Source organism: Crocodylus siamensis, chromosome 4 (genome assembly GCF_052110815.1).
Source record: "Crocodylus siamensis isolate JL-2025a chromosome 4, ASM5211081v1, whole genome shotgun sequence".
NCBI classification, from domain to species: domain Eukaryota; kingdom Metazoa; phylum Chordata; order Crocodylia; family Crocodylidae; genus Crocodylus; species Crocodylus siamensis.
Genome location: NC_143398.1, coordinates 140,346,604 through 140,370,639, shown reverse-complemented (window position 1 = coordinate 140,370,639; position 24,036 = coordinate 140,346,604). Strand labels below are relative to the sequence as shown.

General features: G+C 45.6%; 1 protein-coding gene across 1 annotated transcript; it reads right to left on the bottom strand.

Moving 5' to 3' along the window:
* Window positions 1-3,344: 3,344 nt before the first annotated feature.
* On the bottom strand, window positions 3,345-16,327 carry LOC149866593 (natural killer cells antigen CD94-like). The gene is made up of 7 exons (XM_090041139.1): window positions 16,234-16,327; window positions 9,972-10,097; window positions 9,434-9,532; window positions 8,617-8,745; window positions 6,092-6,243; window positions 4,377-4,480; window positions 3,345-3,699 (listed from the first exon to the last, which is right to left on the bottom strand). Exons 1-7 carry the CDS (start codon window positions 16,325-16,327, stop codon window positions 3,582-3,584), a joined length of 822 nt encoding a protein of 273 aa, XP_089897265.1. The 3' UTR covers window positions 3,345-3,581.
* Between the last annotated feature and the right edge of the window lie 7,709 nt (window positions 16,328-24,036).

The window sequence follows — 24,036 nt, the reverse complement described above, 5'->3', positions numbered from 1 at the left end:
ACTGACAGAGCTGCTAAAGTACAAGTGTTGCATTTACATATATTATCTGTTCTGTTTCCCTCAGTGACAGAAAAGCCTGGTCTGAGTGTGCAAGTGCCCAAGGAAAAACATAAAGGATGGGGAGGATGAGGCCCTTCCCTTTCCAGCCTAATTCCCGACTGGTGAAAGCACCTGCCCCTGCACCCAGAGTTTTGCTGTAACCACGAGGCCATGAGCTAAGCATTGCCCACAGCATCCTCCAGCCCTCCTCTGGGAGAAGAAGAGGGCCCTGGGTTCTGGCTTCTGCCTCCAGTGGCTTTGCCATACCTTGTATTTAATATCACTAAGTCAACATGGATGAATCACAAGAGGGAAATCCTTCTACCTCACTAGGCAGAAGAAAGCCATTTTGAGATAGACATACCTTCTCGATGTTTTCACTAGAAACAAGAGGTATTGCCAAATCCAAAATGGCAGCGACCAGTAGTCAGTCTCCACTCCCACTCCCAAACTACACAAGCCTGCCTCCTCAAATGACACAACTGTTTTAGATAGACACTTTGCAGGACAAGGCAGTCTTTGGATTTCTGAACTCCCCTTGTCCATTCTGTGGATGGTCATCTCACAGTAGCTGCTACCAAGTCTTTAAAGTGATGTGATTTGGGTCCCACTTACTGCCCATACTATGTTTTAATGACTGAAACCACCTGCAGGAATTGTAGTGGGGATGATTCGGAGGGTGACACCAGGAAGTTTCCAGGGAGCTCCATGTGTTTTGGGAATGGTACAACCCCTCTGAGCACACACTGCACCACACAGCTGCAAGCAGCACCACTGAAGACAGTATACCGCAAGATCCAAGTTGCTACAGCCCAAATAGACTTTTATTTGCTTATTTTATCTATTTATTATTGTACAGAGCTCTGTGAATGAAACAGACTGACACTGCAGAGCTGTCTCCTTCTCCCTGGTCTAACCACGCCTACCCGCCTTATAACTGACGACAACAGCAAAGACGGCAATTTAACTTCACTCTCTTGAGAAGCAACAAGAGGCAATGGATACCTTGAAGGAGGGCATCTGCTCATGAGTTCATCCTCATGGAGAACAGTGAGAGATGAGACCTATTTCACTGTGAAGGAGAAGATTCAAACATGATAAACTACAGCAAGCAGGGAGCCTCTCTCTCTTAAGTACTTTTTTGGTTCAAAATTTACTCATGCTATCAGAGAGAAAGAACAAAGGGGAAGGATGCACGTACGTGTGTGCATGTTCTGAAGTTCAAAGGGTTCAGGGTGAGGCAGCACTGGGATGTGTCTGTGCATAAGAGTGCAGTGTAGATATACGAGAAGAGAAAACATCAGGGACAGATGGTCAGGGATATGTGGAGGATAGAAGTGAAAGCAGTTTGATATATATATCAACCCAAACTGAGTAGCTACTACATGCTTGTTTTGTTCTGGTACTTGTTTGTCTAGCCCTGAGTGGAGAACAAATTAAAGGTGATTCTTCATCTCTGGAAATCATTAGGAATATGGTATCATTTTTACTGGGTTTCTTGGTTTAGCAGGTTGGACATTTCTATATGTATTTAAAATCATCTGTCTGCCTGCAAAATGAGACTTTTTATGCACACTGTGCTGCCAGGGGGACCAGGAAATAAAGTCCTCCATTCTGCTCGTATAGATTGGGTAAGACCTCCCCGCCACCACACACACACACACAAAATCACAGATATTCGCTCAACTCAATGCCTGCTTGCCATGGTGTAATGGGATGCAAGGTGCCCACTCCACAATATCAAAGAGAGTTTCTTACCTACTAAACAGATTCCCCCCATGTGAATTCTGTAACTGTGTCAAAGTCTCGCCCTTAGCTTCTTCTCGAAAAAGTTAGCACATCATTCTAGAGCCATAACAGGACATTTCTAAACCCCGTTTCCCCTCCCCTCAATACTATACATGGGGGAGGCACACCAAGGCATAGGTTCTCACATACTGGTCATGTCTACAAGTGTGCTTTAATATGTAGTAGCCTATTCCACGCATTAAAATGGCACATAAAAAACTGTGCTAATGCACAGTAGAATAGATTACTGTGCATTAAGGATCACCTCAAAAGCATGTGCTCGAGCTACTGCTCATTAGCACTGCCTAATGCGCATCCATTTAGTACCTCATGTTGTAGGCACTAAATTTAATGTGTATTAGGAAAAGCTCATTATTACATGTGTAGATGCACCCACTGCCTTCTAAAACCCAGAAGCAATGGAGCTGCCTAAATGCAGTGCTGTGCAGGCTTTGTTGAGAGCTCTGCTCTTGCTCGCTTTCCTTCTGGCACCAGGACTCCATTCTCAGTTGCTCACCGGCCCTGCTTCAGCAAGGGGGCTGTGAGATGTCCCAACCCAACCCGTAGCTTGGTTGTCAGAGTTGTTTCTTGGGCGGTGGGAGACATAACTTTGAGTCTCCTCAGGGTGAGGAAGGTCTCAGATCTCAGACTCAGATGTCCCTCTTCCTGAATGAGAGATTTAACTACCACAGTATTATGCTAAAGTAGGGGTGGGAAAAATACAGCCCATGGGCTAGATGCAGCCTGCCAATTGATTGTATCCAGCCTGCAGCTTCGCCTGTAGCACTCTGCATGGGGCTGAGCCCCACTGCTCCTGCCCAGGGCAATCAATGCTATGCTTCTGCCTGCACCTGCCCTCTGCCCATTAATGGCACCACCCCAGCTCTGGCCAGCTACTCCAACAGGGCTACTCCAGCTGCTGCTCCAGCCACCTCCTTCTTTGTTCCTCTTTGTGTTTCTTTACTACCTTCATTTTGGGTAGTTCCTTTTGGGGCACAGACATAGACATTAGGGCTGGAAGAGACCTCAGAAGATCATCAAGTCCAACCCTCTGCCCCAGGGGCAGGAAGTCAGCAGGGGTCATAGGATCCCAGCAAGATAAGCATCCAACTTTTGCTTGAAGGTGTTCAAAGTAGGTGTTTGAACCACCTCTGGCAGCAGGCTATTCCAGACCTTGGGGGCTCGGACAGCAAAGAAGTTCTTCCTTATGTCCAGCTTGAAACAGTCTTGGAGGAGTTTATGACCATTCGACCTTGTCATCCCTTGGGGCGCTCTGGTGAACAAACATGCCCTCAAATCCTAATGAGCACCCCTGATAAACTTACAGGCAGCCATCAGATCTCCCCTGAGCCTGCGCTTTTCCAGGCTGAAGAGTTCCATAGCTCTCAGCCTGTCATCATAAGGTCTGTTTTCCTGACCTCTGATCATGCGTGGCTCTCCTTCAAATAGTGATAAATAGTGTTTTCTAAGAAACACCAGACAAAAGGTATTTATTGACTTCTGAACAAATAGCCAATTTCAAATGAAGCCATATGAAGCCAGAATGGGAGCAAGTCACACTGACCGCTGGTCCTTAGTTCACCAAGGAACATTCGGGAAGGGCTGTACCACAACCTCGGGAACTGCAGCTCCTCAGACAAAATAAGCAACTTAATTAATGTAAAAGTTTATGCTTTCTCTTTGCCTTTGGGACCTCCCAGGTTGTGTTTCTCATGGATTCTCTATTCCTCCTTGTTCTGGTGCAACAGTCACAGTTACTCAGTCCTCTTCACACACGCACAGTGCCGTTGCTCATCACAGCTATTGGTGTAGGCTTGTCCTGCATTGAAAACTGCACAGGACCGTCCAGGCTGTGAATGCCTTACTGAAAACCTGTATGTGAAAAGAAATATTTCATGTCAGCCAAGGAAACCAGTGAAAACACAAACAGTGTTACTGCATTAAATACCAGAATACTGGAAATATCATGTTTTATTCATTAATATAATTTCTCAGAAAAATTATCCAGTAAGTTGACACATAACCAGTAGGTCTTTGTCACTTGGATATTCTCTTTGAGATTGTTAGCTGAGTTGAGATGGCATCTTGTTTTCTGCTTTTCCTCATTCTCATGCAAGTTAGTACTGGTGATTTTCCCTTTTCCTTTTTTAGAGGTCTAATGGTAATGTCATGCAAAAGGAATTGTTCAGTTTTGAAATATATGGTGTTCTGAGATATCTTGACACTTACTTCTTGTACCGTGAGAGAACATTATGGCTGTCAAAAGGACTCAGACATTTATTTAATCATTATTTCATTTCTTAATTTAGATTCATACAAAAAAATTTGTTAAGTATCCCTCTCTCCATATGACACATTATTATAACAGTACAAAATATGAAGACACTTAATAATCCTAAACCAAGAATTTTCTGTTCTGGTAGAAAAAGATGTGCATAATCCTGGGGATCCTGACTGACCATTTTGGTCATCCACAAGACCATATTACAAATCCTGTGAGGAAAAACACAAGGGTATAAACTAGTTTTCTAGATGTGATGGAGACTTACAGGTTAGTGGAATGAGGTGTGCCATCCTCCCACTTCCAGTTTGAACCCGTTCCTTTGCGAGTTAGTCCAATCCAATGGAAATCTGCCAGAGAGTTTAGGAAATTCTGTTTGGGTGTAAACCGAAAAAGTGAATTTCATCCCTGTTGTCCATGAATTCCAGGAGAAAAAGCATGATGTCTCTTGGCTGAGACCATGGTAACCCGGGTGTCTGCATTTTGAAAGAAAAACAGTGAGCTCTGCCTTGCACCTTGCAAGAGCAGCTCTAGGCACCTGTCCAGAGGGAGGTCTCCTGACTCTGGATTCCAAGAGAACAAGAAACCCATCCTCGAGGCCTCAGACAGGTTTTTCAGCTCTCAGAGAAGTGTCCATAGTAGCCAAATTCACTGTATGAGTTGGCCATAGGTTTTACAGAGATTGTTGATCATTCTGATGTGACCATCTCATACAAGGCTAATATCATAACTGCCCTCATTGTAGCCGACAGGAACAGACATGGCACCAATGGAAAAAGGGCCACATAATTTCATAATCATTTGGGGCTACACAACAGAGACAGACAGATTTCTCTCCCCTAGCATTGTTACTATATTATTTGTATTTACTGCCCAATGTAAAATAGCTAAGCAGTCCTGAGAACAGGGCATACAGCTCAGATCGTCCACCTTCCCAGGTGAATGCTACAACTGGCTGGGTAAAGACTTAGGTAAAATCTCCCTGTCTGTACCAGGTTCAATGATTCTGTTTATGCTGTCTAAAGTGAGCAAGCTCAATAGAAGGGATAGAGAAGAGACTGAACCTCCTCCAGTCTATAGCTTGGCAATTATGGCACTTTCCTTGCAGGTAGTGAGTAATAGAGGTTAGGAATCCTGCAGCTAGGGAAGAGAATTAAACTCTGGTCACTTAAATCTGGGACAAGTGCAATAACCACTAAGCTGGTATATGGAAGGAGAGGGGACATCTTCTGGTTGTGTTTCAAAAGTAGAAGAGGCTGCCAATGTTGGTGCGTTCTGTGCAGAGGTTGCTCCCTAGGCGTATCCTGGGAATGCCTATCAGATCCAGCTCTGCAAGCAGAACAGGTGTTGGGATGCCTAGTCTGTGCTTTGTGCAAGGCTTGTGCACGAACCAGGCACATTAGCTGCTCTGTGCTGCCAGGACTAAACGGACTTTTGAAGAAGCAAAACTTTATGATTTTGGGGAGCTGTAACGTTGAAATCTCAGATGCCTACAGGCATGAGACACCTCTTTAATGGCAGCTGAGCAGACTTTTTGGGAGTCAAAGGGAGCATCTACACGTGATGCTATGGTGACGTAGTAACGCGCTACAGTGACGTAGAACCATGTGACCCGCAGCTACTTCACCAGAGTGACACACTTCCCCCCATTATAGTGCACCCCAACAGTGAGTTAGCTGCTAAAAATAACCAAAAGGAAGTACTAAATCACGACACAATAACAACATTGCCATAGCGACACATGTAGATGCACCCACAGTGGTCTACTTAGCCACCTATATCTAGCTTGTCCCAATTTAGGTGCCCACATCCTTTTCCGAACTGAGATTTTAATTCAAAACGTAACCCAGGCCACTGTTGAGGACCATCTACCTTGTAATATGAGCATCTTTTCTAGAGCTATAGATCACATCACTACACAGGCATCTGGAAAGGTTTAAATCAGTGACTAGTTCACACAAAGGAGCAGAAACAATGTCCTACCATCTCATCCTTGTTCTCTATCTTGAGTAGTTTGGAGCCATGAGAAGAGCACTTTGCTTTACATTCTTGATAGCTTTTCCTTTCCTTAGTAAAATAGTAAAACTTTCCTTTGTGATGTTTCCAGCAATCTGAGTAAGCACTGCATTTTTCTCCTTGAAAATAAAAACATGTTTGATACAGAAAGTTGCTATATTTCCAGGGGGATGGATGAAGTGCCTTGTGACTACATCATTGTAGAGTGCACTATGGAGAAACTGATGTTCACATGCTGCACTGTTCAGTGAGGAATAAGGGCTTGTTTTGCTACAAGGGAGTCAAGGGACCAAAGCCATCAACCTAGACATGATCATGCAGTCTCCCCCTTTGCTAATATACCAGAATCCTGTTTTGGGGCAGAAGAGAGTCACAGATCCTAGTCCTGAGGATGATTGTGCCTCTTTTAGAAGATAAGCAATCCATGTGGAGTATACTATAGATAACTTTATAAAGTTTCAGTGATGACAGCAAAAGCTAATTTCATTCCCGGGTGTGTGCTCCCTTCCCTTGAATAGTATGAAACTAATCTCAACTCGCTCTGCTCAGTGGCAGGTGATTCAGGATGCAAGGCTCCTGGAGTTCTTTTGCTCCCTGAATACATTGGCTGGGGTTTTGTCTGCTTCATAAAGAGATGTGACCCTGTCTCTGTAGCCATGTAGTGCTGTATAGCACATGATCACCAGAGAGGGACATCTGTGCAACCAACAGAGAAAAAGAGACTGAACTGAAGAGTGACTGCCTGCTCTAGGGTGGGTATGAGAGAGACTTCTACAAAATATCTGAAATGGCCAACATTTTCCAGTTAAAAGTAGTAAGGCAAAATGGTAACTGAACAAGGAAGAAAAGGCAGAGGCAGCAACAACAAAGATCTGTCCCCTTCACCTCTGAGCAAAACCATGGCATCTAATCTTTCCCCGAGCAGATGCATCTACACTCCTGAGAGGAAAGGGCTTAACCAGGGGTTTAGGAAATCTTCTGAATGAATCTGTACTCCCTCCTCCATAGCCTTTTAGGTGTGATCCAGTGTCTTTTCCAATAGGCAGTTTTAGTTGTTGTCAGTAACAACATTGCACATGCAGTGAACAACAATGGTAACCAAAAGCATGAATAGATAAAAGGGATAGTTCTAAGGTGAGAGCTATCAATATTTGTTTATTGAGGCTAGCACTAGGTCATTTTGTGTGATGAAGTGCCTTCAGCTGTAGCTAGCATATTGTCATGCATGCTTTCCATCGTGACAGTCAAGAGGATGATAAGTCTGATCAAGAAACCAGGGTTTCCTTATTGTCGCAGAGCACTTAGGTGCCCTGCTCCTTGCAAAGGGGGAAACTGCTAGGGAAAGAGCCCTAGCAGTGAGTGAAGAGGCACAGGTGCAGGTTGCTAGGGCAACCGCTGGGAGTCAGCTGACCGGAAGGGGCAGGGCCTGGCTCCCATTTAAACCCAGGGCAGAGGCCAGGCTGGCAGTTCCCTGCTGGCAGCCAAAAGGGAAGGAGCTCTGCTGGACTGAGCAAAGAGGGGAGGCCAGACTGCAGGTATGGCTTGAGATTGGGGAAAGATGGAGTAACCCTGGTGGGAGGAAGAATGATGTTATTGCTGATTGGCAGAGATTTATGGTATAGCCTAGGGGCTTGAGTTTTCTGTTTACAACTGGAGGTTTGGGTGAGGCTATTAGGGGTTGAAGGAGGCCTCATAGGGGATCCATGATAGTGTGGGGACCCTGGTACCAGAGAGGGTGCAGCATTTTGGGGTGCATTGACCCCAGCCCCAGTGTGAGGGGACCAAGCAAGAGAAGCCCCAGGCAAAGGGGGCAGTGATTGACAAGCGCCAGAGGGTGCAGAGAGAGAGAGAGATGAGGGCTGCGGCTAAGACTGAACAACGTCCAGTACATCTGCAAGGCTTGGGGTGTGGTACAGGGGTGGTTAGGCTTTGTGTGGCTCCATAAGGCCAGGGTGCATGTAACCCCATTATAGAAACAAGACAAGTGATAGCAGGAGAATCACGGCCAAGAGAATGAAAGGCAGCCTCCCTATAATTGGTATATATTACCCCACAGTAAGTGTGTGTGTGTGGATATAGATATAGATATCACGGCCACCCCTACGTCCCCACTCCATGACACTTATGTTATCACTGGAGGGAAGGATAATGAGCAGCTTTCTTGGCACCCACTGCACATATATCTTATGCATTATTCATTGTCAGTGACTTTACCTTCATCAGCTGAGAGATGTGAGCTGCCAAGGAGCTACCTACATTTCTCAAGTGTGTCATTATCGAGCTGTGGATCATTCTCTGTCTGTACTGAGGAGATCCCATGTCTCAAAGAAGTTTGGCTTTGCTTTTCCGCATTATCAGTAACTGATTCAAGCCCTTGTACAGTGGGTGCTTGGGGGAGGAGAATCTTTTGTCATCATCAGGACACAAAGAACTGAATACTAATGCAAAATTAGCATTAAGTGTGGAAAAGAATCATGAACACTACTTGGTACCTTTCAGGCTTGTGTTCTGAGCCTTGAAATTATCCCTTTCCAAGGTGCAGTTTTTCAAAGCTTCATTCAGCTGCGTGAGGTTTTTCAGAACTTCCATTTGCTGGGGAACGATTCCAGTCTGACTTCTCACTTGCAGGGAAGGCAGGAGAACTTAAGTCCACAATAATAAGCAAAACACACCATTTCAGTTGAAAGAGAACCAAATTATTCTTTATGAATCGGATGCCAGTTCCATTATAGTGTGCTAAGAGTTGTGCATAACTTTGATGTTAAAATAACCAAAGTAGTAGTGAAATGCTAGTTCTTGTTTGAGAGAATACTCTCAGCTTATAAAGGCCAGTCTCCAAACACAAGTTGAATTGTTTTTGTTTAAATCAAAACGTCTTTTTATGCTATCTCTCTCATGATTCAACCTGATATTGTGCAAATTGAATTGGGACTCATTTTCTTTTGGCTTGGAAAACTGAGAAAGCTGGAAGAATCTTTTCAAAGCAATAGAAGTCAGATCACATTTCTGTGCCATGATTCTAACTACATTTAAACGAACAGTGGAAATCTCAACCTAACCTCAGGTCATAAATCCAAAACATTTTTCAAGAAATCATCTTATGCTTCAGTTACAAAATTTCAACTCTCAGCAGTGCATGCAATAGGCTTTGACCACGCAATTAAAACTGTTATCATCCACAAAGGAGTCCAAAATATACTACTGTGCATGTATGCGCATTGCTTGGAGGAGTTTTCTACACTTTTCACATTTTTCTACACATTTCAACAGCTCAAATCTTTTCTCATTGTGTTCTTGGTAAATACTTACATAAGGCACCCAGGACTCCTGAAACTGCAAGCAAAACCAGACAGAGGGACCCCAGAATTGCTGCTATGAGTCGCCACGACAAAGACTCAGAACAAGATTCTAACAGAAATGAGAGAGAGAGAGAGAGAAGAAAAAACACACATGACCTGAAAATGTCACACTCCTATAATTTTGGGGGAGACTAGAGTTCTCTACCACACCTGTCAGTGAAACTCACATCTCACCCCCCGGAATCTACAATCCCTCCAGTAATTGTAGCCATTTATTGGGCACTCAACAACCGGTTAGAGGACTTAGAAGAGAACAGTCACTCCTCCTGATAGGTCAGTGATCTGGCCTGGGCACTGGCCCAGGATGGTCTCAAGGGAGGTCCCATCCATCAGCCAGATGCTGTTTCTTGTAAGGGTAAAAAAATTCTCATTTTTTGGTTCTTGAAACCTCATGTCATGGCAACAGCTGCCCCCAAGGGAAGTTCTGTGACTTCAGATACTTTGATAAAAGAAAGGCAGAATCCAGCAGAACTCTTGAAGCACAGTACCTCTGTTCTTTAAGACTGTAGGCGTTGGCTTCCTCTGTGATTTGGAAGGAGCATGACATTTCAGTTCTGAGTAGATCACTTCCTGCTTGCTGATTTCTGATGGGTTATAAGAGTAGAAAGATTCACCTATGAAATGTTCATTATATCAGGCAGGAAATACAGACTCAATCTTTTTTTTAAGCCCAAAATGACCGTTTTGAGCAAATATTAAATTCCTGCATAATGTTATTATACAGAACATGGAATATCAGCTGGTTTTTTGTGTTTTTTTTTTTATTCCCATTTTTCAACCAAAACCTGTGGCTGGAAACAGGTAATGATTTTTTCCAAAAAAAAAAAAACATCTGCTCTTGAATTCAGTAACTGAGAATTAAATACTGTTCTTGATAACCTGCTCCAGCGGCTTATTACCTTTCTTACTCAATCTGTTATTTCCACTATGATCTTTTTCAGGTTTTATCACACTAGTAGACAGCAACCATGCACTGACTTAGGTGGCCAACCACATAACTGAAAAACACCTGAATGGTGAACTCCTGGAAATAGCTGGAAGTCAACTTGCAGGCTGGATCGCATAGAATAATTTTTTTTAATACGAAACAAATTCTTAAATATTGAATTGCATTTTACAGGTAACTCATGAATAGAAAAAAGGGAGAGGCTGAGTTCGCTCATGGCTAGATTCTATCCCCCCTTACACAATAGCGGATGACTTAAAATGAGTATCAAGGCCCATTAATGGCAACTTCATTAAGGGTTCTTCATGGGGTAAGAGATTCAGGATATATGAATTTAAATCGGTGATTTTAAATCTAATTTAGTCATGACTAAAATTAGCCAGAAGGAACTTTAGTTATAAATAATTGCTTTTTATCATCTTTGTAGTTGTACTCTTTAGTTATTTTCCTAGGAAAGGGTTATTCTTTGTAGGCAGTACTATTAGGTACCACTTAGCTAAATAAGGCCAAAATACCTCAAGGCAGAAGTTAAAAACAAAACTCCTCACAGAGGACCGAGACTTTTCTGACAGCATAGAGTGGAAAGAGGCCAACTGGCCCTGAGCTCAAGTTTGTAGATATTCACCCCCCCCCGCCCCTTGCAGGACACACTTTCTTCTGACTGCCTTTTTGGGAGATGCCAAGCACAAGATGTTTCATACCATAAAAATGACTTTAATATGGGGTAAATCCAATATATCTCCATACAGGAGATTTAGGTGTTCTGGTAGATAGCAGTAAAGGTGAGGGCAATTCAAACATGTCTGCCCTAGCAGACAAGGAAAAGTCAAAAAATGCCTTGGCCTAGTAAACTAAGCAGTGAATAGTAAATTTTAAGCAGGGAACAACTGGATTAAGTGTTTAATCCAGCTGCTCCAACCAGTGGGCTGCAAATCCTACTGCATAAAGTTGTTCAAAAGACTTGGGATACAAACATTAACTAAGTGTTTTGAGAAGCTAAAGGAATGGAAGAGGCCCCGGCCCTGCGTTGATATGACAGCAAGAGCAAAACTAAATTTCATGGAAGTTTCAAAGAAGGGTATTTGTACAATCTATTTACAACAGTGTGATCAAAATGTAGGCCAGTGGATTATATATCATAGACACTAACACAATTGGAATGCAAATACACTGAATGCAATACGAAAGGAGGTATTGACCCTGGTTTGGGTGCAAAAATGTTATGACTATATTTAAGGGAGGCCAGTCCTAACTGAAAAAGATGATAAACCATTTATAGCTGTTACCAAATGCAAACAATGCTTTGAGAATACAGAGATTATTTTGTGATTTGCAAATTGAATACAAATTTTGGAGAGATGTAGTCTATAGCCTCTGACAATTTCAATGTAAGAATGTCCAGATTACCAGGGCTCCTGGCTTTCTCTGTTTAAAAATCACACTCGCTGATTTTAAAACCCTCAATCCTATGTTTTTCCATGATTCAAATGAACTGCCACTGTATCTATAGATATCAGTTGAACGCAATGTTTTATTGATATATTTACAATTTTACAGCAATTTGGAAGCCTACTAGTGCCTCAGTCACTATACAAGCAGTCCTCGATTTTATGACTTTTCAATTTGCAATAAACGCTGCTTATGACATTTATAAATTGACACCCTGTTTCAGTGTTCCAATGTGGGTATCATCTTTATGACAGTTGATACTGCATGCAGCTGGTACTTGGTGGAAGGGGAGAGGGAAGGGAATAGGTGCAGGGAAGGGGTAGATCAACGCCCTCGTAGTGGGGGAGGGACTAGGGCTGGGGCTGAGAAAGGGGCTGGGGCAAGTGCTTCCCAGCCAGTGCCAGGCAGTCATGGGGAGAGGGTCAGCAGCTCCTGCCACTGCACACAGCTCATCTGGTGGCTTGACTAGTAGTTCCTGCCGCTGCTCCCACCAGTGGTCTCGGAGAGCATGGGGGAGCATGTGCCCCTGGATCTGCACGGGGTGGGACAGGGCTGTACTGGGCTGCACTGCAGTTGGGGAACAGGGACTAAGGCAAATTTTTTGGGTGGCTGCAGCCCTGCCATAGCCCCCGCTCCACCACCTGACCCACCCCAATCTGGGGGCACATTTTCCCCCTATGCCTTCAAAGCCACAGCTCATCCAGGGGATGCAGGAGGGCAGCTCCTGCCACTTGTCTTGAGGCCACACAGTGGCTCAGCCCTGTGCCCATCCCACCCTGGCTGGGCGAGTGGTGGGAGGGTATGGGAGGGTGTTCTCCTGGATCAGGATCGGGAGGGCAGCAGAGCGGGAGTTAAGGGAGCTGCAGCCACCAGAAAATTCACCATGGCTCCTGTGACCTGCCCAGAGTGCAGCTTGGTGCAGCTCTGGCTTTGCCCACCCCACCCTGCACAGATCCAGGGCCCCCCCCCCCCCCCAATGCCCTCCTGGACCAGCAGTGGGAGCAAGTGTGGGAACCATCAGTTGAGCCACCAGACAAGCAGTGTGCAGCAGCAGCCACCGCTGCCTCCTCCCCATTCCTGTCCAGCCCTGTCTGGGCAGTGCTTGTCCCACTCCCTCCCTCACTGTAGGGGGCATTGATCTGTCTCCCACCCCATACCCCTTCCCTTTCTCCACTTACCAGATGCACATGGTATCCACCATCATAAAGGAACCAATCCCCCACTTGCAACACTGTTCCTATGGGAAGATTGGTTTCGAATTGCAACATTTCAACTTAAGACACAGTTTTTAGGAGCCAGTTGCATCATAAGTCTGAGGACTGCCTGTAATACAATCTAAATACCTATACATTTTTACATTTGATTTTGGCTCTTTCCCTGCCCCCTTTGCTTACACGGATGTTGGTCTAGTTGTGGCTGTCCCCCCAACCGCTCCTTTTGTGGCACTGATCAACACTGATATGCTGATGTCCTGTCCATGCCATTGCCCCTCACTCCCCACCCACAGCCCCCCACCCCCTCCAGCCCTGCTGGAAGAGGCCCCCAGCTGCTAGGACTACAGGGTCAAGGACCCAGGTCTGCAGCCTTCTGCCCTCCTACCTTCCCCCCGCCCACAGCAGCACCGAAGCCCCAGCTCCTGCCCATGGGAGACGGCGGTTGCTGTGGTGAAGCAGAGCATGAAGCTGGGCTTCCCATCCCCCACAGGCAGCATGGCTGAAACGGAGCCTGTGTGGGGTGCAGATGCAAGCTGCCCACTGTGGGCTTAGTGCTTCCCACCCTGCTGCTCTCCCACCAGGGCCTCTGCAGCCCAGCAGGTGCAGATCGGTGGGGAAGGAGCCCTGCACCACTGCTGGGAGCCCTATGCTGCCATTGAGAAATGCCCCCCCTGTCTGACTGGCAGCAGCAGGGTCACAATGCCGAGCTGCCGTCCCTGCTGCTGCCAGGCAGATGGGGGGCACTTTGCCGCGGTGGTGCAGGGCTCCCAGCAGCAGGGTGGGGCTCCCCAGCCTACTCTGCCCTGCCATGCTGGGTCCCACCTGCTGGGCTGTGGAGGCCCTAGGGGGAGGGCAGGAGGGTGAGGAGCTCTGAGCCCACAGCAGGCAGCCTACATCCACAGATCTGGGAACACATCCCCCCCCCTGCCCCCTGGGAATATGTACAGCAGTGGGAAGCTAGCCCCCCACAACCTCCCAAATGAGCTGTCCATAGCTCAATTCAGTTCACATGGCCCTAAGCCCCATGCACTGCCTTGGATGGGTAGCAGCCCCAGCCCTGCCTGACTCCTGCCCTCATGGGGGGGCCTCAATTCCCCCCTCCTCCCCCAGACTTACCTGCAATGAGCTGTGAAAACTGCTCTCAAGCTGTCTGGATGCTATGTGCATTAGTGCACACATGCACATGGCACCCCCTGCCTGACAGCCCACCTCCTGCTCCCCGCAGTCCCTTGCAGGCTGGAACTCTGTCAGGCTGCAAGGGGAAACCTGCCTTCCCCCATTTTTTCCTTTAAAGGAGAAAAACCAGGTTTTTCTCCTAAAAATGATCACATCCAGGTTTTACCTTATTTTTCCATGGCGAAAGGAAAACTCGGATCCCTACTGATGACATACCTGCTAGTGAGATAAAGCACGTGTCTAATTACATAATAATGTGAACTTTGGATTGCCGGAACTGCTGTTGATAATAAGTCCATAAATAAAGAAAATAAAGCTTTTACCACAGGTGGCTCTGAGATTATCTCACCCTGGAAGTTGTAGCAGTTCCTTTCAGTACTTGATAAGATTATGTTTAAAGACATGAGGATGGCAATTATTAACATGTTACAGAAAATATGTTAAAAAGCTTATGTGAAAATAACTTTGGGAGTGAAAAATTGAGGCAGTGGGCTAGGGATATTTTATACTAGCTTCAAATGAATAGTCTCATTAAAGAAGCTGTGAAAACTGGTTCTTTGTGCCAAAATTAAAGGACCAGTGTACCAATGTATGCTATGTTGGTGGTACAGGAAAAGGTTGCCCACTGAAGCAAATTAGGAATAAATGTGTTTTATATTCGCTGATGAAGTCTTGCACTTTCCCAAGACAGACTGACTATCAGATACTACTGCTAAACAGTAGCATCTGTATAGTAAATGTGTTTTTTTAGAACACATGGACATAGAAATTCCTGAGGTTTGTGGGCATAAAACTGAGCACTTTGCAATGGAAAAATGGGCTTAGACATGTCACCAGAATTCCTCAGATAGGCTTTAATTCATATTTAGCACACTTAGGTTACAGAATAGTACCATCCAAACATTCTTTGATGGCTACCAAGATTTTCTTCTATAGAAAACTTGAGAGAAGAATGCCTGCACTGCTAGGAAATGAGTTAAAGAGATAATGGAGAAAGAGATAAGGCAAAACCAAAAATCTCAGTATGACCAAAGGTCCTGGAAGTCCCCACCCTTCATGAAAATGATGCTGTGTATGTATTTTACAAGAAGAAATGGTGCTAGCAAAAATGGGGGCATGAGACTTAACTAGGAATCTTCTGAGACTGTTATACCCAAGAGAAATATTTCAGGGGAACAAGTGACTCTTTCCAAAACCCAAAAGAGTAGGAAACAAGAGGCACCGAGTCAGCCATTTTGTTCAAGAAGGTCTCAGACAGATAACAGCCATGGCCGGTTGAGAAGGCCTCTGAGCTCTAAGACATGGAACGATCAGATCTACTTGTTGGTGCAGCCAGAAGATCATGGTGTAATCTCCATGCCTTGGGGTACCTCACTCCACAGGGCACCTCAGACTAATTGAAGACTGATAGTTAATTTCTTTTATAGAATGGTTATAAGTACTTGAAATTCTGTATTGCATTAGTGTTGATTTTTAATTATTGTTTCCTTTGTCTGGGAAAGAAAGCTGGGGTGTGAGCTATTTGGAACCTGTTCATGCCTCATGAAAACACTCACCAATCAGAGTTTATGCACAGAATGAAGCAGGCCTATGTTAGACTCTATGTCAACAATGAATAATGTAACCATCACCTTCCTGGCTCTGTGAGCAACAATGGCCATGAAGCAAAGCTTTTCCATTCATTTTAAACACAAAGGAAGGGTTTTTAGCTTATAATTAAACAATGCTTATCTAGAGCTCTTGATGCACCCTGGCACCACTGGCACCTAATTGGAATATAGCATCTATTCACAGTCAAACACCTTGTCTCTAAAGAGAGAGAGCAAATCTAGCAATATGGCAATGACTGATACTTAACACAAGAAAACCTTAATGCATTCATGATATATAATGTTAGTGTTAGTGAGATCACATTCAAGGAAGAGATTTAAGCTGGTCGAAAAAATCAGATGAGCCATAGCAAACCTGGGATCCTGCTTGGTTTTCCTTTCTGTTTGGTCTTCTCTTTTGAAGGAACACAAAATGGAAGGTCCACATAAGTCACTGTCTGCTCACTCATTTCTCCTAGGTTAGGGAAGAGAAATTTCACAGTTGGGTTTGCTAGTGAATTAACATTATTCTTGAGTTATTATTTTAACCACAAGAGTTATTTAGAAGTTTATGCTTTTAGCTGCACTAACCAGAGCAGAAGACTACAGCATATCACTCAACAACACAAGCTACTGTGAACACATCACACCGGTCCCCACTCACTGTACTCTTTCTCCAACTTAAATATCATTCCCAGATCCAAGAAAACTAAAAGATCTTCCTAAGATCCTTGTGACTGACAGCATTCCTCTTAAGATGCAACTTAACTTTTTGTTCCAGGGCAAGGTTTGTCCCTGTAGCAAATAAAGATTTCTAATGGCTAGTTCAAGGACTGGAGGACCAACTTCTACAGGAGATTTAGGACCACTACAAACCATATGCAACAGATGTTAGTCAGATCACTTCATGTGCAGTTGGAATCTTCTCAAGTATTACTGTGCTGAAGGCAAGATAAGAACCCCCCCAAAAACCAGAGCAGCTCAATTCTGTGCCTCCTATTAAACCCATGAGAATACCATATGTGCAATTAAACTGGCAGCTTAGCTCTTGGTCAAAGGTAACTTTTTTTTTTTTTTTTTTTTTAATGCAAAATTTGAAATTAGTTGGACAAGGAGTTCTTCAAATACAGGACCTTCGCCTATCACAGGAGGTACACGCTCCCACTAGGGGAAATGCCTTACTAGACTTTGTACTGGCCTATTCTCATCCGCCCACCCCTGTAACCTGTCCAGATCTAGTTGTAGCCTGTCCCTCCCTTGCAGTGTGCCCACTTCTCCCCACATCTTAGTGTCATCCACAAATTTGAACAAGGTGCTTTTTCACCCCTTTATCCAAGTTGCTGATGAAGATGTTGAACAGTGCGAGCCCGAGGACAGAACCCTGGGGAACCCCACTGCCCACATCCCTCCAGGTCAAAAATGACCCATCCACCACCACTCCCGGTGCCGCACACCAAGCAATTTGCAAACCATCTGACTGTGTAGGTATCAATGCCACAGTTGCCTAGTTTTTTTTAATGAGAATGGGGTGAGAGACAGTGTTGAAGGCCTTCCTAAAGTCCAGAAAGACTACGTCCACTGCAACACCTGGTTCCAAGGATTTTGTGACCTGGTCATGGAGGGCAACCAGGTTGGTCTGATAGGACCTGCCTCTAATGAACCCATGTTGGTTGCCCCTAAGCATAATCTCCCCTGCTGGTCCCTTACAGATGTGCTCCTGGGTCATTTTCTCAAAGAGCTTCCCCAGGACTGAGGTAAGACTAATGGACCTATAGTTTCCTGAGTCCTCCTTCCTCCCTTTTATTTGAAGAAAAAAAACTTTTTGAAACTTATTCAGAAAGTCATAAACTTTGGTAGGCTACAGCCTACTTGGTCAGATGCCATAAACAGAGTAGTCAGACAAACATTCCTATAGCATAGAAGATATGGAGGTTATCCTGCCTCGAGCAGGGGCCAGACTAGATGGCTTTATAGAAGAGCAGCAGAGAAAAGCCTCTCTTACTGGCCATCCGCTGTGACTGCCAAATGCTGTGCTGCAAACTGCAAAATGCTTAGACTGGGCCTGCTGCCTAATTAGCCTAACTACATTTAAAAATCTGACTTTGGCCTTTTATAGTTGCTCTTCATGGGGGTTTTTTGAGTTGATTTAATTCTTTTTGCAACTGTTTGTACTTTCCAGATTAAAAGCCAACAAAAAACTGTTCAGTCTTGAGTATAATTTACTTTAAATTGATAACTATAGTGTTAGATCAACACACACTATTACGTTTTAGACTGTAATGTCCTTGTTTCACAATAACAATTAACTAACTTTTTTTTGGCATAAGTATATGTGTCTAACCTACCAAATAATAAAGTTTCTTTCTGCTGTTCTAATTGCTTAAAATATTTGACCATTATTAACAGTGTTTGACAACTATTTGACTGATCAATTAACAGAGAATTTTTGACCTGTCAAATACCCAACCCTAGAAGTGGATGCCTTAAAGTTTTGTACTAGATCCCATCTTATTAAATATATTACCCATTGATCTGGAAAGGGAAACAGAGTGAAGTGGTAAAATCCTTAGAGATGTCACAAAGTAATTCAAATTAATCAAAACTAGAGAGGACACCAAAGAAACCTAACAAGCTAGGCAAATCTACAACATAATTGAAAATAAAATGCAGGGCCAACTAATACAAAGTACTGCACACTGGAAAGGAAAATTTGAACTATTTTTTTACTTTTTATAGTTCATTTTATAGGGTTCAAATGAACTCAAAGAAGGCTCTTGGTTGTGAAAAGCTCACTGAACTAAGCTCTGGTCTGTAGACACATACACATGCATACAAAAGATGACTCTTCCATTATGGCCACATCCATTATAGCCATAGCTGCTTATCTCCTAACCATAAGGTTACAGTATATAGCAAATTATCTTTTGTAACAAGCAAAGTCCCTATAGAAGCATTACCTTAGTTTGTGGTTGTAGATCCAAGGACAAGGGCTGAAATCCTGCACAGGAACTTTAAATCCTGCACCAGCTTTGCCTCTTGAGCAGAGAGAGAGTGGGCAGCATGAGTTCAACACTTGACTATTTTGTTAAACCTAGACAAACGCTAACCAGGAGAGAGATTATTTGTTCTGAAGTGTTCCGAAAGAAACCGCACAGGAAGTCCTCAAGTTGCTAATTTGAAAAGCAATGCCTTTGTCCACATGCCCAATGCATCTGACATCAAAGCCTACTTGCCTGCAGATATTTTAAAGTGTTAAGTCACTGCCAGGAACACAATAACCAACCAGAACTCAAGTTAAGTCCAATCATTATGTGAGACTATGGGTCAGGAAATCTCCTCACTCCAGTTCTTAATAGAACCTTTTCTTCTTGCATGCCAAAGGCCATTCAGTGCATGAAAAAGTTTCCCTACTGATTTCAGGGGCTCTGGGTTGGGGCCTGTGGCAGGGGACTGTTTGTGCCTGCCACTTTAAGATCAGAGCCAAACAGCCAGCAGGTGCTTGATTGCAGCCATTTTTAGATCCCTGGCTGCCTAAATAAATAGATCAGTTCCCTGCTGGCAAGCCAGGAAGCAACATTGCCTGGCTGCAAGGTTGTTTGTATCATCCTGGAGGTAAGAGAGGAGCTATAGGGGATAGCTAAGAGGCTCCTGGTCCTGGGCATGACTTGAAATTGCACCCTACTGGGTGTGGGTGGCCTGGTGGGGCTCTCAGTGGTGTGGGAGCCCCCAAGAAATGCCAGACAAGTTACCACCCCGATGACAAGCAGGTTGGGGCACCTTAATAATCCCAGCTCCCACAACTGGGTTGGTTACCCCCTTGTAGGGTCCAGAAGCTGGACTCCAGAGAGAAAGTGGGGCTATAGACTTGGAACCTGTCTTGAATCCCCTGACTGGTCATAGAATCATAGAAGTAGGGTTGGAAGGGACCTTGTAGATCTTCAAGTCTGACACCCCACCCCCTACCCCCACCCCCTGCCTGGGCAGGAGAAAAACTGGGCTCAAATGACTCCAGCCAGGTAGGCATCAAGCCACTTCTTAAAGACCCCTGGAGTAGGAGCCAGCACTTGCCTTGGAAGTTGGTTCCAGATCCTAGCTGGCCTAGCTGTGAAGTAGTTCTTAAGGATGTCTAATCTAAACCTACTGTCCAACAATTTGTGGCCGTTATTCCTTCTTATGTCAGGGGGTGCTAAGGGAAACAAGTTATCTCCCAAACCCTTCTGGTCCCCCATAGTGAGTTTGTAGACTGTTGCCAGGTCCCCCCTCAGCCTTCTCTTGTGAAGGCTAAACAGGTTCAGGTCCCGCAGTCTCTCTCATTGTAGGGTCTGCCCTGTTGTCCCTCTCAATGTTGTCCACATCCCTCCTGAACTGGACCCAGTACTCCAGCTGTGGCCTGACCGGTGTCGCATAGAGGGGGAGGATCACCTCCTTGGCCCTACTTGAGATGCACCTGTAGATGCACAACAAGGTCTGGTTAGCCCTGCCAACCATGGCCTTGCATTGTCGGCCCTTGTTCATCTTGGAATCAATTATGACTCCAAGATCCCTTTCTCCCTCCATGCTCTCAAGAAGGGAGTTTCCCATCTTACAAGTGTGCTGCTGGTTACCACTGCCCAAGTGCAGCACCCTGCACTTATCAGTATTGAAACGCATCCTGTTTTCATTAGCTCACTCCTGTACCCTATCCAGGTCTTGCTGCAGTCTTTCCCTCCCTACTAGCATGCTCACCTCACCCCAAATTTTGGTATGATCAGCAAATTTAAACATGTTGCTTTTCACCCCTCATCCAAATTGCTGATAAAGAAGCTGAACAGTGTGGGCCCAAGGACCAAGCCCTGGGGGACTCCGCTGCCTCCTTCCCCCTAGGTCTAATATGACCCGTCCACCACCACCCTCTGAGTACGAACCTTCAGCCAATCTGCAATCCATCTGACTGTGTAGGCATCAATGCCACAGTCTCCTAGTTTTTTAATGAGGGTGGGGTGGGGTGGGAGGTGGTGTCAAAGGCCTTGCTGAAGTCCAGAAAGACTACGTCCACGGTGACACCTGCATCCAGTGCTTTTGTGACCTGATCATAGATTTCATAGACATTAGGGCTGGAAGGGACCTCAGAAGATCAAGTCCAGCCCCCTGCCCAAAGGGCAGGAAGTCAGCGGGGGTCATAGGATCCCAGCAAGATAAGCATCCAACTTGCTCTTGAAGGTGTTCAATGTAGGTGCTTGAACCACCTCCGATGGCAGGCTGTTCCAGACCTTGGGGGCTCGGACAGTAAAGAAATTCTTCCTCATGTCCATCCTGAAATCATCTTGCAGTAGTTTATAACCGTTCAACCTCGTCATCCCTTGGGGTACTCTGGTGAACAAACGTTCCCCCAGATCCTGGTGGTCACCCCTGATAAACTTATAGGTGGCCATCAGATCACCCCTAAGCCTGTGCTTTTCCAGGCTAAAGAGCCTCATGGCTTTCAGCCTGTTGTCATAAGGTGTGTTTTCCTGACCTCTGATCATGCGCGTGGTTCTTCTCTGTGCTCTCTCAAGCTTCTCCACATCCTTTTTGAATTGTGGAGCCCAAAACTGGACTCGGTACTCCAGCTGCAGCCTCACCAAGGCCAAGTACAAGGGGAGAATGATGTCCCGGGATTTGCTTGAGAAGCATCTATGGATGCAAGCCAGCATTGTGGTTGCTTTAGTAACTTCAGCATCGCATTGCAGGCAATGCATAAAAGGCAATCAGGCTGGTCTGACATGATCTGCCCCTAATAAAACTGTGCTGGTTGCCCTTGAGTATCATCCCTGAAGCTGGCCTATCACAGATGTGCTCCTTGATGATCTTCTCAAAGAGTTTCCCTAGGATTAAGGTAAGACTGACGGGCCTATAGCCAACGTGGTCCCCATCTTTAAAAAAGGGAGGAGGGAGGACACTGGCGACTATCTCCCAATCATCTGGCACCTGGCCTGAGCACCACGAACACTTGTAAAGCCGTGCCAAGGGCCCTACAATAACCCCTGCTAGCTCCTTCAAGACCCTGGGGAGCATCTGGACCTGCTGATTTGAACACATCCAGCCCCTCCTCCAGAAGCTCTCTAACCCGGTCCTCCCCAACCTGAGGTCTGGAGGCGTTCTCCTTGAGTCCGTCTTGCATCACGGTGGCAACGTCCCAGTCCCTGCACAAGAAAACAGAGGTGAAGAATTGGTTAAAGAGGTCTGCTTTCTCCTCTGGTGCAACCACCAGATTGCCCAGAGAATCTTGCAGGGGCCCCACATTTCCCAGTGCTTTCTTCATCCTCCCTATATACTTGAAAAAGGACTTTTTATTATCTTTGATCTTGGACGCTAGTCCTAGCTCTATGTCCTGGCAGCCCCCTACAAGCCCGAGCAGAGGAGGTATACTCTTCTTTGGAGATAGCACCCCTTCCACCAGTTGTACTTTTGGCAGTCAGGCATGCCCAGATGCCCTTGGTGAGCCAGGGGGGCTTTCGGGCACTCTTGCCCCCTTGCTTCTTGTTGGGATGGTCACCCCTTGGGTCCTGAGTATCATCTCATTAAGGAACGACCACTCATCTTGGGCACTGAGTTCCCCTGGTCAATGCTGGGGCCAGGACTAGAAGGGTTGAAGGGCCAGGAGCCCACTGGGAGGGACGCCCAGAGCTGAGGGCCTGTGGTTCAGACTGGCCTGGAGGTGAGACCAGGGCCAGTGTAGCCAAAGGTCCTGGTGGGGAACCACACCCATAAAGGGGAACAGCCCAGGGAGCTATGCAACCTAGAATGAAGGCAGAGTAGGCTGCCTGAGTGGAGGGATCCAGGTGGGGTTCAAACAGGAGGATTCTGGGGCCCAGAGTGGGGCTGGTGATGTTGACAACAGAGGATGCCATCTGTGAGGCATGGGCTGCAGTGTAGGGGAGGTATGTAGCTGCAGATAGCGTCCCTTTGCATCAGGGCAAAAAAATGGGCAGCCTCCCACCTAAGTAACAACTTAATTAAATGTCATCAAGGCATGGTGGGTGAGAAGGCAGGTAGTTGGCCCAGAAACAGGTGGGTGGGCCATAGGCAAATTGGCCCTGAGAAGGCCCCCTGTTACAGGACATAAAGTTAGACTCGCCACCAGCCTATTGGTAGAAGGTAGGTTGTAGGTTGAGAAGACAGACAACCTCTACCTCAGATCCTTGAGGAGATTCTAGCAGGTGCTGCCTATGAGAGACACCGGGACCAACTCAGACATAATCCTTCTGATGCAGCCTTTAGAATGGGAGACCCCTGGGGAGAACTTTTGGATGAAAGCTTTCATCATTTGCCTGCTTAGATCTGTGTGAGGGGTGGGTTCTGGTCTCTACCACATCACTCAGCTCATGGAGCCTGAAACAAAGGTGAACAACAATTCATGATGATGATAACTTAATAAATGCTGCTCTTGAAAAAACTAAAATGTAATAAGGGTGCTACAGCTTACTATGACTAGACTCACTTCCATGTCCGTAGACATCTAGGCAATACTGAGTCCCCAATGACAGATATGCCAGACTTTTCCTGTCATCCTACCTTCCTTCTTGTCTTTGCTCAAACTTCCTTTCATTGTTGAGACCCCTCTGATCCTTTCTTCTTCAGTCTCTTAGCTGCTTCCCCCAGCCTCTGCAGGCTGCACTCATCACTTCCTGATGTCATTTTCCCTTCACAGTCCCCTGTTGCCCCTGCAAGCAGCATGCTCCTGATCTTGCCCACCTCCAGCTCTTCTACTCGATCAGGAATTTTGGACCTCCTGGTTGCTTTCAAGTACAAAAAGGGAGGGCCTTTCCCAGGATAGCTGTTCTGTTCTTAAAAGCATAGATGTCCTCCAGAAAGCCTCCAAGCTTTCCTGCATGCAGGGGGCATGCGCTTGCAGTGGCAAAAAAAAAAATAGTGGTACAAATTTTTGTCACTACATATGCCCTTGCACATGTGCTTTGATGCTGGGCAAAATGCCCCATTTCAGAGAAACTGCTGTTTCCCCACTTCTCCCACCTCCCAGGATGCTGGAGGAGCTGAGTCAGAACTAGAGGAGGAGAGACATTTTAGCCAGCAGCCAGAGAATCTCCTGGAAGGACTGAGCCTCTGTGTCTGCTGGCATACGCTCCTATGCCATGTGCCACACTGCCCCTTTTTTTGCAGGGTTTTTTGCTGCTGCCAGGATTTCCCATTAGCAAATTTT